The following is a 12,873-nucleotide window of genomic DNA, read 5'->3' on the forward strand; positions in this document are numbered from 1 at the left end:
TCCAATGATATCGCCTCACATCGCGGCGAATAACGAACAATCGTACCAGGCAGAAGCCCTCTGCTACCAGAGTAGATAAGCGGCACTAACCAGACTCGTCAACATGCAGAGGGGAGAGCAAGCCCACATTGCTCGACTTCTGCTCTAAGCCAGGGATAGCGTTGTGTAAATCAGTCGGACAAGGGAGGCACCTGAGGCAATGCCTGTCGAACAGTAATGGGGCAGAGGCGCAGAAGAATCAAGTTGCCACCCTTAGCAGCACTCCTGACAAGCACCGGAAACTGCAGCACTGGTTGGTAGTACGGTGTTCATACTCACCTCCTGAGTACCTGAATTGCCCCTTGCAACGACCGTCCCCAGGAGCTGAATAGCAGCTCCGAATGAAAGTGGAGTCGTCATGACAGGTCCTGGCCGACCTGTTGCATTCCTCGGATCCTTTATCCGCAAGGGATCCAGATCACCATCATGCCTCTCCGGCAATGATTTCGCGCTCCGCAAGGGCATGCAACTGACCTAAAGGGATGCAATTCTCTCTTCTATGTACTGACTTGCCACTGCCGTCCGGAATATGCTTTGATCGTGCATTCCGACGGCGACGAAGCTCCTGCGCTGAAAGTCTTCTTGTTGTCCGTGAAGCTGCAGATTGCTATTTCCTTTCAGGAAGGCCGATTTCTTTTAGCGCAAGCGACAAGCATTTTTGCTGATTGTTTGGCCTCGGCTATCAATGTTCCGCTTGTGAGAAGCGCCTGCCTGGATGTTCTCGCCGAGTTGACTCCTAACCTGCCAGGCGTTACGATCAGTGTTTTGACTTTCACAACGGCCCGCCGCCCAAATATTCCAGCATCGTATGATCCACAATTGGTTGTTTGTCCCATGATGCTAATCCGTTGTTTGCCATCTGTTTCTCAGTCATTGAAAACCCAAACTCCCAGCTCGCTATGAGCATTTCGAGATAGGGCGCTCAACCAGCCCACCAAGCTCAAACGGCAGCGAGACGTTCGAATCGCGTAACACGGTATCAATCTCGTATTTCGTTGTCTGGGCCGCTGAAAACCTTCTGCTGAAGGACACTAAGAACCTATAAAGCTCATTGAAGGCTTGATAGGCAGGCTTGTCGTTCAAGAAGGGAAGCAGTGTAAGCGCACTGCTTTTGACGGGCGCGAACATCCAGCTTGGCGTTTGCGACAGCTCATAATGTTCGCGATATATTTGAAGGTGGTGAGCAATCCGCATTGCGGCATTAATCCGAGCTAATCTGACTTCTTCAATGGTCCAAGGTTCCAAGGAAGACTCGAAGTTTCGCTGCTCGATTAGGAATTCAAAAAGTTTGATGATGATCTGGTAGCATTTGACACTCCAGCACAACGTTAGGTACTCTTCTCCCCGACGATAGTGCTTTGTGGTCCTTACTGCAGAAATATTAATTGTGGTACGGGTGGCGTTTCGGTAATCGCCCTACACTCAAGAAACGACTCGAGTCGTTTGTGCAACCAACTTGCTTCTTTCAACATTTCATCAATGCTCATACGGATGTCAAGAGCCTTCTCAAAGAAGAGGTCCTGCATGGCCACAATAATCTCAGTCAATTCGGCCAGACCGACCATAACATCACGAAGAAGAGCCGGCTTTGGATAGAACTCTGCATCACTCGAGCGAGAGTGGTACGGCATCCAATGAGTGACTTTTTCAAGGTGATCTATTCGATCGAGTGATAGTCTCGGGGCGTCGAGATTTGCCGTCTTGCGAGAATCCAGGGACAATTGTCTGCGCAACGAGTCAACTCGGTTCATATTCCTCGAGCCTTGGGGACGTACGAGTTCAATATGAAGATACTCCAAGCAGTCCGCGCACCGGCATGCCTGATGTAATCTGGCATTTGGTCCCAATCACTATGCGCTGACTTTGGTAGGTTGAATAGGCCCATGTCTTGTCCGAGTTGGACGGCCTGTCGGAGATAGAGCCAGCTAGCATTGTCCTTTCCTTGGAGTTTCAAACTGTGAGGGAGTACGTCGCTCGCCTTAGCAAATGCGTCTATAGCATTGCAGGTCGTCACAGTTACTTACTTGTGGCTCGTCAACACCAGAGCTTGGATATTCACCAATGAGGGTTGGCCTTCTTCCGCTCTCCAACGCATTTCCGCTTCCTCGAAGAAGTGCTTGCCTCGGGTAGACACATCGCCGGGCACGGCATACACTTCAGAATAAGGTGAATAGGTCTCGTCAAATTCAGCAAGTTTCACTACTAAATCGAGAACAAAAGGTGATAACTTACACTAGCCACCGCAAGAATGCTATTCACAAGCACAGGGCTACAAAAGTCTGAATTCGTGTCGCCCGCAGCCATGTCACGCAGGAACATCTCCTGGTCAACCACCTGCATGAGGGAATGGTCCCATGTGAAGTACAGAGAGATCAAACCAGAGACTAGGTGGTCGTCATCTGTGACCTTGGTCCAAGGTTTGCATGGTACTCGGAATAACGGGTTGTCACAGAGTTTTTCCACTGATATCCTCGAGTCCTTGCGCATTCGAATGTTTCCTAGGCTCGCATCGCTTGCCTCACCTGTCAGTTCATCAACAGGCGACCCCTCAGTGAGTGCTGACTGAACGATTAGGGTGACATTCCTCTCAACATCGCCACCAGCCCGTATGATATCCAGGACACGATAAAGTCTCTCATCGTTCGCCGTGCGCAGGTACTCCAGGAGATCCCAAAGCAGTTTCTGGTAGCGTTCCAAGTCGCCCTGTGCTTTCTGGGCCGCAATCTTTCTCCTCAAATCAAGGTGTTCGTTGAATACGCAGTTGCCGTTGGTGGCCTCGCATGCTTTGCAAGGAGCCGGTCGTCCAGTGCACTGTGTTCAAGGGAGGAGTCGTTAGCAGAGAGGTGAGACGATTCGATGTTTGAAAAAGAGGTGAAGAGAGGCTTCAAGGAGTGTTTATGAATCGGAGGAGGGTTCGGCTGCAAAAGTTGGCTGAGAAGGTCCTACCTTTCTTTTGGCCTGTTTACAAGGTAGGCAAGCACTGGAACTCTTTTTGTTCTTTGTGAGAGGCCGAATTTTTCGCAACGGACCGGGGCCTGGAGCGATAGAGGCGAGCTGTTTATCCTTGCTGCTGAAAGCCATCTCGACTGGATGAAGCCGGAATGAGGCAATGACGAGGAAACTAAGCCGCCGAGAAGGTGCCCAGAGTCAAAGAATAGGTGCTGGCCGATGATATTCCAGGAGACTGGAGGTCGTGAAGCCAGTGTTGTCGGAAAGAGAGCTTTGTGAACGCATTGAGCACCTTGCCACTATTCTCTTAATCACGGCGTCGCGTTGGATGACCCCATGAGCGCTCGGTCGACTTGGTGCTTGCGAAAATTCGCCACGGTACAAGTTGGTGTTATTGGGCAAAAGGCAGCTTGACGGAGGAGCTCCTTAGCTTGAAGAAGGGGCTGGGAGGTTGTAAAAAGGATCGGAATGAGAAATGTGAGTCGGCGGTATTACGAGACGGCGAAACGGCTGGTGAGGGTATCGCCGTCGGGCCAACGCTACCAAATGTAGGAACTGAGAAAAAAAAACACTGACAGTTAGATATAGTAAAGATCAACGGTTAGACAGCAAAAAAGCCCTCGACGAGGCGACAAAAAAAAGGGTCATCCCCATGAAGCGCGGCCAGGCAAGGGTGGGTATCCATCGATCCAAAGTGACAGCCCAGGGGACATGGAAAATGAATCCGGACAAGCAAACACGCATGAAGCCCAGAAGTACCGGCGCATACCTAGTTCTGGACGAGCGGGTGGCGCAATTGAGGTGCAGATCGAGCAGTGCAACAGGTGTGGAGGTGAGAGCCGGCGAGAGGTGGTGGGCGTGGGCGTGGACGAGGAGGACGTGGTTGAGGTTGAGGTTGACAATTGGAGGTCAAGGCAACTCCGACGCATTCCTTGATCGCACTTCAGTCCATCATTGTTCGATGGGGACAGGTTCCTGCGGCACCAGCACGCGGCCAGCACGCGCAAAAGCCTTGCTCTACCGAATCTGGAATCTGGATTCTGATCTCACCCTGATGATGGTGACAACAGCTGCCGCCACGACAGAAGTACCGTGACTGTTACCGCTGGGACCCAAGCGCCCTGTACGGAAGAATGTTCTTGCCTACGCACACTGCAAGCCTGCATCACAACGCTCGTTTCCTCCCCGATCTGCGCCCTCTCCAGTCACTTCCAGCAAGATAGGAAAAAGGCACAGAGACTTGTGGATCCGAGTGGGAGAGACCGAGGGAGACAGGCCACAGCAAGCAACGACACAGGCTCGCGGCGGAGAGTCCCAGGGAATTAGACGCAAGGTCGATCGACGAACCTCGAGAACGGAGTATATGGACTGTCAAAATTTGTCAAATCAATTGATGATATCAGTCGGCACCGCAGATTGGACCCCGGACACGTAATATGTACTTCCATTCCGGCGACGGGCATTATTGAAAGCAGGGAAGGAGCATCTATAGAGGTCTAGTGGCGGATATGACATCCGAGCATCGAGGCCTATCAAGTCCCAGCCGGCTGTTACTCCCACGATCTCGAAGGACAGAGCACCGAATGCCGACAGTCCACTTCCATATCGTCCGCGGCTTCTTGTTGGCCGATCTATTTTCTCTGAGGCGCTGGGCAGGTTTCTTTAGGAATTTGCGGTTTTACGGGAGATGGATATGGACGTTATTACGGGCTTGATACCGAGCGAGTCGCGTCGAGTGATGGTCGTCCAAGCCATCCATACTCCGTACGCGCAGAGCCGTGGCGAACCCGCGAACAAGAGCAAGATCGCACTTTATTGGATGGGATCGCCCCGGAAAATTGATGCAAGCCTCCCTGAGGGGTAACCAGAATTGGACCAGTTTATTCTGATGATAGCATGGATTTCTCGAACGGTCAGTGGCTTGAAAAGTTGAAGGCAGTCATCCCAATGAAGTGACACTTCGCCCCACACGATGCTGTCGTCTGAATACTGGATATGGAGAACGCATGCCTGATCGGATCACTAGTGGACGAGATTTGCTGTGTCATAGGCCGGAGATGACTTCCTTGGATAGACTAAGAGGCGGTTCCACGATACAGTCGGCGGAATCAACCACGGATGGCTGCATCTCAAGAGGCTCGGTACTCACTACCGGCCACACATAAAGGCATCCTGCTCCGCGTCTCGCAGTCTCACTCACATCATGCGCGTGTTTCGGGAAGACAACCTTCCCGGCCCCCCTTTTTTCTCTTCTTCCCCCTTTTCCTTTTTCTTTTTCTTTTTCTTTTTCTTTTTTTTTTTTTGTGATATAACTATGGCTGCTAGTCCCAATCCCAGTGTCGTCAACGGATGCCTCGGGAGCCTTGATTCTCAGGTCTCAATATGCGACTGCCAAATGGAGTTTGCAGTCACACCAACTGTCATGTGCACATACAGAATACATAGCTGACAAATTATTTTTTCATTATTGCTTATGCGTATGCTATCTGCAGGCTGTACTTTATATCTCCAGTCGCGCGACTAACAATGCGACTATCCCTGACGCTCGGTTAGCCTCGGCCAGGCGAGGGGCAAAATGCGAGCGGTGGGGATTTTTCAGTAAAAATCGCGATCAAAAGTCTTTCGCCCTCTTGTAGCTGAGCAATTCTCTCTAAATCGCATATTGATCCTACTTTCTCTGTGCTGCACCATCAATCAATTGACGCAGGAGCGAAGTCGGCGCTCCTTCAACGGCTAGGTACAGTGACTCATCGCGCCCTGCCAGTGACTAGTAACTCAGTACGACAATGTATAACTAACCTCCATTTCTCTCGCTCTTAGAACTTCTCATTCCCTTCTCCAATCTTTCCAATCATTTCTCAAGTCTCCGCAATACAAATTAATCGTCATGGGCTCCATTGAAGCTACCCCGGCCGGCCTAGACGCCTCGGTCATCAATATCACTCGTTCCACCAACCTCCGCGATGTGCCTGCGCCCGGTTCCCCGGAGGAACTCAGTCACTCATACTGCACCGACCACATGGTCACTGTCCGATGGACTCTCGCTAATGGCTGGGAAACACCCGAAGTCAAGCCCTTCCAGAACCTGAGCATCGCCCCGACGGCCTCGGTCCTGCACTACGCCACCGAATGCTTCGAGGGCATGAAGGTATACCGCGGCTACGATGGGAAACTGCGCCTTTTCCGACCAGACCTGAACGGGGAGCGTCTGTCCAACAGCGCTGTCAGGGCTTCCCTGCCGAGCTTTCAATTCGACCAGCTTAAGCTTCTCATCGCCAAGTTGATGCAGATTGACGGACTGCGTACGTTACTCTCTCACATCGAGCAAATGCATTGGTAGCGTAAACTAATATGCGTCGATATAGGCTGGCTCCCTAAGTCCCAACCCGGCCGCTTCCTCTACCTCCGCCCGACCCTCATCGGCTCCGGCACACAACTTGGCGTCCAAGCCCCCATTGAAGCAACCCTCTTCATCATCGCTGTCCCCTGGCCCGACCCCGCAACTAGACTCAAGGTCACGGCCGGAGAAGCCATGGGCCTGAAACTCCTTACTTCAAGCCCCGACACTATCCGCGCCTGGCCCGGCGGTTTCGGATACGCCAAGCTCGGCGCAAACTACGGCCCCTCACTCGCGGCCCACGGCAAGGCGCAGGCTCAGGGCTTCGACCAGATTCTCTGGCTGTTCGGCGAAGATCGCCAGGTTACCGAGGCCGGCGCTAGCAACTTCTTCATTGTTTGGGAGAACAAGGAGACTGGTAAGCGGGAGATGGTTACGGCGCCTTTGGAGAACCAGCTTATTTTGCCCGGTGTGACGAGACGCAGTGTGCTTGAGCTTGCGCGGTCGAGACTTACCAAGGCGGTTGGTGATCTTGGGCCTGTGGAGGTTGTTGAAAAGACGCTCACTATTGCCGATGTTGAGGCTGCTTACAAGGAGGGGCGGGTTGTCGAGGCTTTTGTTTGCGGAACTGCGGTATGCTCACTTTGCCAATTCTTTACCTCTACGAATACTAATGAGCTTGCAGTTCTTCATCACCCCCGTCAAGCTCATCCGCGATGGCGAGACGGACATCCAGCTGCTCAAGGCCGGCCAGACGGCTGGATACGCGGCGCAGGTCAAGAAGTGGCTCGAGGCCATCATGTACGGCAGGGACGGCGAGGAGAGCCACAAGTGGGCGTACACCATTGAGAACGAGAGCGAGAAATAGACAAGACACGACACACGACTTGATACGGGTTGTATATATTTCCAGCGATAGACGAGGCTCCAGTCCTCTTAATGATAGACGCGACGCATGGGGTTGGGCTTTAAGCATCGTTTAGATCATGAGTTATTGATTCAATGTCAATGAATGCACATACTACAGTCCAAAAATCAGAAGTTAATTGGGTATTATCATTTCAATCATTAAATATTAGATATGCATCTCCCCATCCAAATCCACAACAACAGGCGCGTACTCCTCTTCCTCCTCATGATCAACCATATCCATTTCCACCTCCTCTCCATCCTCAAGCTGCAACATTCCGCGTCTGAGCACCTTATCTCGATCCAGCTCCCAATCATACTCGCTCTTCACCCAAGTTTCCAGTTTCTCAAACTCCACCTTCACAGGGAACTCTTGGCCACATCCATCCCCATCTTCAAGAACCTCATACAAAGCCGTCCTAAACCGCTTTAGTAATTTCCGTAAAAACTCAGCTCCCTCTGCGCCACCCTCAGCACCCATCTGGTCGAACAAACCACCCTCGACATCATCGCACCGTTTCAGTTGTAATAAAAGGAGACGGAGAACGGAGGATATAAGGCGCGCCCGGTCGACGATTGCGCGTCGGCAAGATAGTATTAATCGTAGTAGCCGCTTCCATTGCTGAAGACACGAGTAGTTCATGAGCGTTAGGCCCATGAGGAATGTGAATTGAATTTCGCCGAGGATTTGGGCTTCGCCGGCCCCAGCGCCATCACCATGACTGCCAGAAACGCGCTGGATGATCTCGCCCAGTGCATATGATTTATCACGTGCGGCTTCGGTTCTTTCGCGGCCTATTGCGCCCTCGCGCCAGGTCATTTTTAGGTCCACGGGGAGGAAGGAGAATTCTCGTTCTCTTTCTGGATTTTCTTCTGGACGGGTTTGACTTTGACTTTGACTTTGTTGCTCTGGTCCTGGCCCCGGCGCAGACTCTGTAGTCATGGCATTGGCGCCCTCCAAGGTCAAACCCGAGCTTGGGTTCTCAACACCGAGACCAGGAATATCATCGTCGTCTTGCCTCGCCGTACTCCCTGACGTAACAACCCACCTCTTCCGCCCTTCCCAATCTACACCAGGCGGCCCCGTAATCCTATCCAGGAGCTCCTCCGATAATGAATCCGTTAATGCGGCCCATTCTCTCCGTCCTTCCTCTTCGTCTTCTTCGTCTACCTCGACCGGCGCAACATTAGCACCAGTACCAGACTTCTGTAAAGCCCCTGCCCCTGCCCCCAAGCCCGCAACCGGTACCGGAACCCGACTCCTATACCCGAAAAGCCCACCTGAGCCCCAAACACCACCGATATTTGCCTTATACCTCATCCCCTCACTATTTTGATTTGGTCCTAACGGCTCAAGGCTCTCTATGGTATCGTCCCATCGCCAAACAAGGACATCCGGCTCATTGCTGTTGCTCGGTCTGCTATCCTTGCTGGTATAAAACCACCCGCCCAACCGCAAACTCAACCCCTCCGTTGTCCCCGTATACAAGAAGTGCCAGCCCCCTGGGAGATCGCGGATGCCGTGGAAGTTGGGCGTCGATGTGAATGTTATCAGATCGATGCCGACAAGGGTTTTTGGTGGGAGGAGGGGCGTTAGGAGGGTGGGTGTTGGGGTTAGGGTGGTTGACATGGTAGGTATGGTGATTGATTTGCGGTTGATTTGCGGTTAATTGCGAATGGATTTCGGAACAAATTTTGTATCTGTTCGGTTGGCTATAGAGGTAATAGAGCTAGAGAGAGGATTATTGGGGGCATGCGACGGTTATTTCGGTTCGGTATAGTTGCGCGCGTGTTCGTCTCGAGGTTGTTAATGTTAATGTTTGGTGGAATGGTGGTTTGGAGATGCGGGGAGAAAACTTGAAGATTTTATCCGGCGAGGTTGACGTCAAGTGTCTAGTCAACTAGTGCATTGTGCTTTGTTAATTGCGGCACCGAGTTCAAGTGCAAATTATGCATCGAGCTTTTGTTAGAGAAATGTCTTCTGAACTGAGGTGCGTAGCTCGACAACTTCAAATATGAATTCGTGATGGGGTGAAAGAGAGCGGGATTCAATCATATCTCTAGATAGCATACTTCTGGTATCGCAAACAGCGTTGAGCTCGACTTCTTGGACGCATTCCCACAAAAACATAAACATGCAAACAGTCCGGCTCTACATCATTTCCACTATATTTACAAAGCTTGCATAGACCAATTACTCGTCTACGAAATCGACTAAAAAATTCCAGTGAACTGACTTTTATTTCATATAACGGACGTAAAATTGAAGACCAGGCGAAAATGCCGTTCTTCGCGTTTATTCCATCCACATGCAGCAGGTAAGCGGCCTAACTAGCAAATACATGCCGCAACCCAGACCAACCAAGAGAAACCCCCAGCAAGCCAGAGAAAGCGGCACACAAATGCGCACTCCAGACTCGCACATGCTTACAGACGACGACCACGGCGACCACCCTTGCGACGAGTAGAGTCGGAAGGAGTAGGGGTGACGTCCTCAATGCGGCCAATGCGCATACCGGCACGGGCAAGAGCACGGAGGGCAGACTGGGCACCGGGACCGGGGGTCTTGGTGCCGTTACCTATGACAGTGCATTAGTATTTGCTCGTCGCATTTCCGAGGTAAATTGTGTGTACGTACCACCGGTAGCACGGATCTTGATGTGTAGGGCGTTGATGCCGAGCTCCTTGCAGCGGGCGGCGACGTCCTGGGCAGCCAACATGGCAGCGTAGGGGGAGGACTCGTCACGGTCAGCCTTGACCTTCATACCACCGGTGACACGGGTGATGGTTTCGCGACCGCTGGAATACTGTTAGCTTCAATTCACTCTTTATAATTCCATCGGCACCTGCGAAGCCCATAGAACGGTAGGTAGACGAACGAGAGATCGGTAACGTGAACGAAGGTATCGTTGAAAGAGGCGAAGATGCGGGCAACGCCGAAGACGAGCTTGCCTGTAAAAACATTTCTGTTAAGACTTGACCGCATCAAAATTGACACTTGAGACTGAAAAATCGCATACCATCACCGGCCAGAGGGCCGAGAGTGACGTTCTCCTTGGTAGCGGCGGGGGCCTTGGTCTTGGGAGCCATTGTGTCGACTTGCTGATGTGAGATGGAATATAAGGAAGAAGAAGAAGTCGTTGGCGTCAACTTTGGAGATACAGAGAAATCGGTGGTGGAGTTCCGTGTGCCCTACCGGCGACCGACGCTCTGTGATTGGCTGTTGACACGGTCAAGCGAGAAAAGAGCGCCTGAGGCATGTATCGGACTTCGGTAGAAAAGTCGGGCCGGTGGGCGGTCAGCGGTCAGCTTTTCGTGCTATTTAAGATTTTCTTCGCCGGTTACATTTGACAATCAGCAGTGTCATTCAATGTGACAAGAACTCGTTTTGAGAGTATTTCAACAATACAACCAGAGTATTCTGCGCAACTCGCAGCACAGCGTACTATCAGCATGGGCTTCACGAAGGAATCAGCCTCCATTGGCATCATCGGAATGGGCGACATGGGCAAGATGTACGCCCAGCGGTTGAGTGCCGCAGGATGGAGGTAATCATCTGTATTTGTCCTCTCTGGTTTGTCTCTGTGAGACTGTCCAATCGTCGACTCGGTAAGTTTCCCTTGCAACTGCTTGAATTCTCTACACTTTCCCTTATGTGATGACCCGAGTGCATTTGGCTCGAGCATGGTCTGCCACAGTAACCAGTCCGCGCCATTTTGGCGTTTGGTGACCTGGCAGGCCGTCGATGATGTAAAACCCTCGCTACCTTACTATCTTTGTCTGAACACTTATCGCTATCTTGCTACATGATTCCTAAACACTATGTCTGGGTCTCGTGCTAACTTTCCTCCAATAGGACGACGTATATACTACCTTCTCTGTACATATTCACTAACATTCGTACTAACCCTCAAGGATTAATGCATGTGACAAGCCCGATAGTTATAATAATTTGAAGCAAGAATTTGAAGCACAAGTACGTCTTCGACTCACAGCTCACGCTGTCTGTCCTTGAGCTCATTGTATGTATAGAGTGGCGTAACAATTTACCCGAATGGACACCTAGTCTCAAGGATTAGCGATTTCATACTGTACAGCGTAGAGGCCGGAGTTATCGACAGGGTAGTCGCAGAGTACGGCCCATGTATGTTCCGCCAACATCCAAGGCACAAGCCAGTCTCTAACTCCCAACAGCAACGAAGGTTGGCGCCATCGTCGGCGGTCAAACGTCCTGCAAGGCACCCGAGCTGGCTGCATTCGATAAGCATCTTCCTCAAGACGTGGAAATCCTATCATGCCACTCCCTGCATGGTCCTCAAGTGAACCCCAAAGGCCAGCCATTGGTACGTCAACCTTAGTCCAACCGCTTGCACTGGCCAGAGCTCAGATTGACTCTGCCTAGGTTCTGATACAACACCGCGCAAGCGACGCCAGTCTCCGTTTCGTCGAGGAAGTCCTATCATGCTTCAACTCGAAATACGTCTACCTCAGCGGTGAAATGCACGACCGCATCACAGCAGACACACAGGCCGTCACGCACGCCGCCTTCCTAAGCATGGGCACAGCATGGTACGCAAACGAGCAATTCCCCTGGGAGATCTCGCGCTGGGTCGGTGGGATCGAGAACGTCAAGATCAACATCACGCTGCGCATCTACTCGAACAAGTGGCACGTCTATGCCGGGCTAGCAATCCTCAACCCAGCCGCCAAGAAGCAGATTCGGCAGTACGCGGAGTCCGTGACGGAGCTTTACAAGCTCATGATTGAGGGGAAGAAAGACGAACTCAAGGCGAGGGTTAGGGCTGCCGGTGCGGCGGTGTTCCGTGAGGGGACGGAAAAGCAGGATCTTTTGCTCAAAGATGAGGTCCTGGATCGGTTCTCGCTGTCCAAGGGGACGAAGGAGGCGGCGCCGCCGAATAATCATCTTAGTTTACTGGCTATTGTGGATTGTTGGTCGAAGTTGGGGATTGTACCATATGATCATATGATCTGCTCGACTCCGGTGAGTTATCCTCTCCCATCATGGCTCTCCACCTAGTGCATTGGACTGACTGGTTTCAACAGCTCTTCCGCCTCTGGCTCGGGGTAACAGAATACCTATTTCGTAACCCAGAGCTCCTCAACGAGGCCATCGACACAGCAATTGACGACAAGACGTTCCGGTCGGACGACCTCGAATTCACGTTTGCGGCAAGGGTACGTTTGATGCGACGCCAATATTCTCTTTGCTATACGCTGACCTGATCTAGGCATGGTCCGACTGCGTTTCATTCGGCGACTTCGAGTCGTACCGCGACCGATTCGAAAGAATCCAGCAGTACTTTGCTCCGCGGTTTGCCGAAGCCGTCAAGCTTGGTAACGAGATGATGAAGACAATTCTTGAGAAGACGAGTAATGAGAGTTCGTAATGTCAATGCAACGATGCCATGGCTTGGTAGAGAGAGCCAAGCACGACGTAAATTAAGACGTGCCAAAATGTGTTTCAACCCGCTACCAACGGTAGAAAGTCAGAACAATTCTGTACATACTTTAAAGGTGCATATTACCCTGCCATGTAGGTAGAGTAGTTAATTGGTTTGTCTGGAGAACCTCACGATGGGGCAGGCTGGTTAGTCATCCAGCCAAGCCAACCTTTCATG

At 51.6% G+C, this 12,873-nt stretch overlaps 5 protein-coding genes across 5 annotated transcripts; 2 read left to right on the plus strand and 3 right to left on the minus strand.

Moving 5' to 3' along the window:
- Positions 1-936: 936 nt before the first annotated feature.
- Positions 937-3,120, minus strand: BDV17DRAFT_282476 (putative C6 transcription factor; the record flags this gene model as incomplete). The annotated part of the gene is made up of 6 exons (XM_073760208.1): positions 937-1,354; positions 1,411-1,764; positions 1,815-1,994; positions 2,064-2,215; positions 2,272-2,850; positions 2,986-3,120. The coding sequence occupies 6 exons, from the start codon at positions 3,118-3,120 to the stop codon at positions 937-939; spliced, it is 1,818 nt and encodes a 605-aa protein (XP_073614421.1).
- Positions 3,121-5,558: 2,438 nt separating this feature from the next.
- BDV17DRAFT_265990 (branched-chain amino acid aminotransferase, cytosolic) lies at positions 5,559-7,396 on the plus strand. Its single transcript, XM_073758215.1, has 4 exons — positions 5,559-5,725; positions 5,809-6,290; positions 6,354-6,958; positions 7,011-7,396. The coding sequence occupies exons 2-4, from the start codon at positions 5,876-5,878 to the stop codon at positions 7,191-7,193; spliced, it is 1,203 nt and encodes a 400-aa protein (XP_073614422.1). The 5' UTR covers positions 5,559-5,725; positions 5,809-5,875; the 3' UTR covers positions 7,194-7,396.
- A 4-nt stretch (positions 7,397-7,400) lies between these two features.
- Positions 7,401-8,864, minus strand: BDV17DRAFT_292330 (AAR2 splicing factor family protein; the record flags this gene model as incomplete). The annotated part of the gene is made up of 1 exon (XM_073762342.1): positions 7,401-8,864. One exon carries the CDS (start codon positions 8,862-8,864, stop codon positions 7,401-7,403), a length of 1,464 nt encoding a protein of 487 aa, XP_073614423.1.
- Positions 8,865-9,456: 592 nt separating this feature from the next.
- On the minus strand, positions 9,457-10,346 carry BDV17DRAFT_265996 (40S ribosomal protein uS11). Its single transcript, XM_073758216.1, has 4 exons — positions 10,255-10,346; positions 10,114-10,186; positions 9,873-10,033; positions 9,457-9,813 (listed from the first exon to the last, which is right to left on the minus strand). Exons 1-4 carry the CDS (start codon positions 10,322-10,324, stop codon positions 9,662-9,664), a joined length of 456 nt encoding a protein of 151 aa, XP_073614424.1. The 5' UTR covers positions 10,325-10,346; the 3' UTR covers positions 9,457-9,661.
- Positions 10,347-10,603: 257 nt separating this feature from the next.
- On the plus strand, positions 10,604-12,782 carry BDV17DRAFT_266004 (prephenate dehydrogenase (NADP(+))). Its single transcript, XM_073758217.1, has 7 exons — positions 10,604-10,782; positions 11,150-11,210; positions 11,267-11,378; positions 11,429-11,577; positions 11,637-12,236; positions 12,299-12,430; positions 12,484-12,782. The coding sequence occupies exons 1-7, from the start codon at positions 10,688-10,690 to the stop codon at positions 12,640-12,642; spliced, it is 1,308 nt and encodes a 435-aa protein (XP_073614425.1). The 5' UTR covers positions 10,604-10,687; the 3' UTR covers positions 12,643-12,782.
- Positions 12,783-12,873: the final 91 nt, after the last annotated feature.

Source organism: Aspergillus undulatus (assembly GCF_047715775.1).
Source record: "Aspergillus undulatus strain CBS 261.88 unplaced genomic scaffold BDV17scaffold_32, whole genome shotgun sequence".
Taxonomy (NCBI): domain Eukaryota; kingdom Fungi; phylum Ascomycota; class Eurotiomycetes; order Eurotiales; family Aspergillaceae; genus Aspergillus; species Aspergillus undulatus.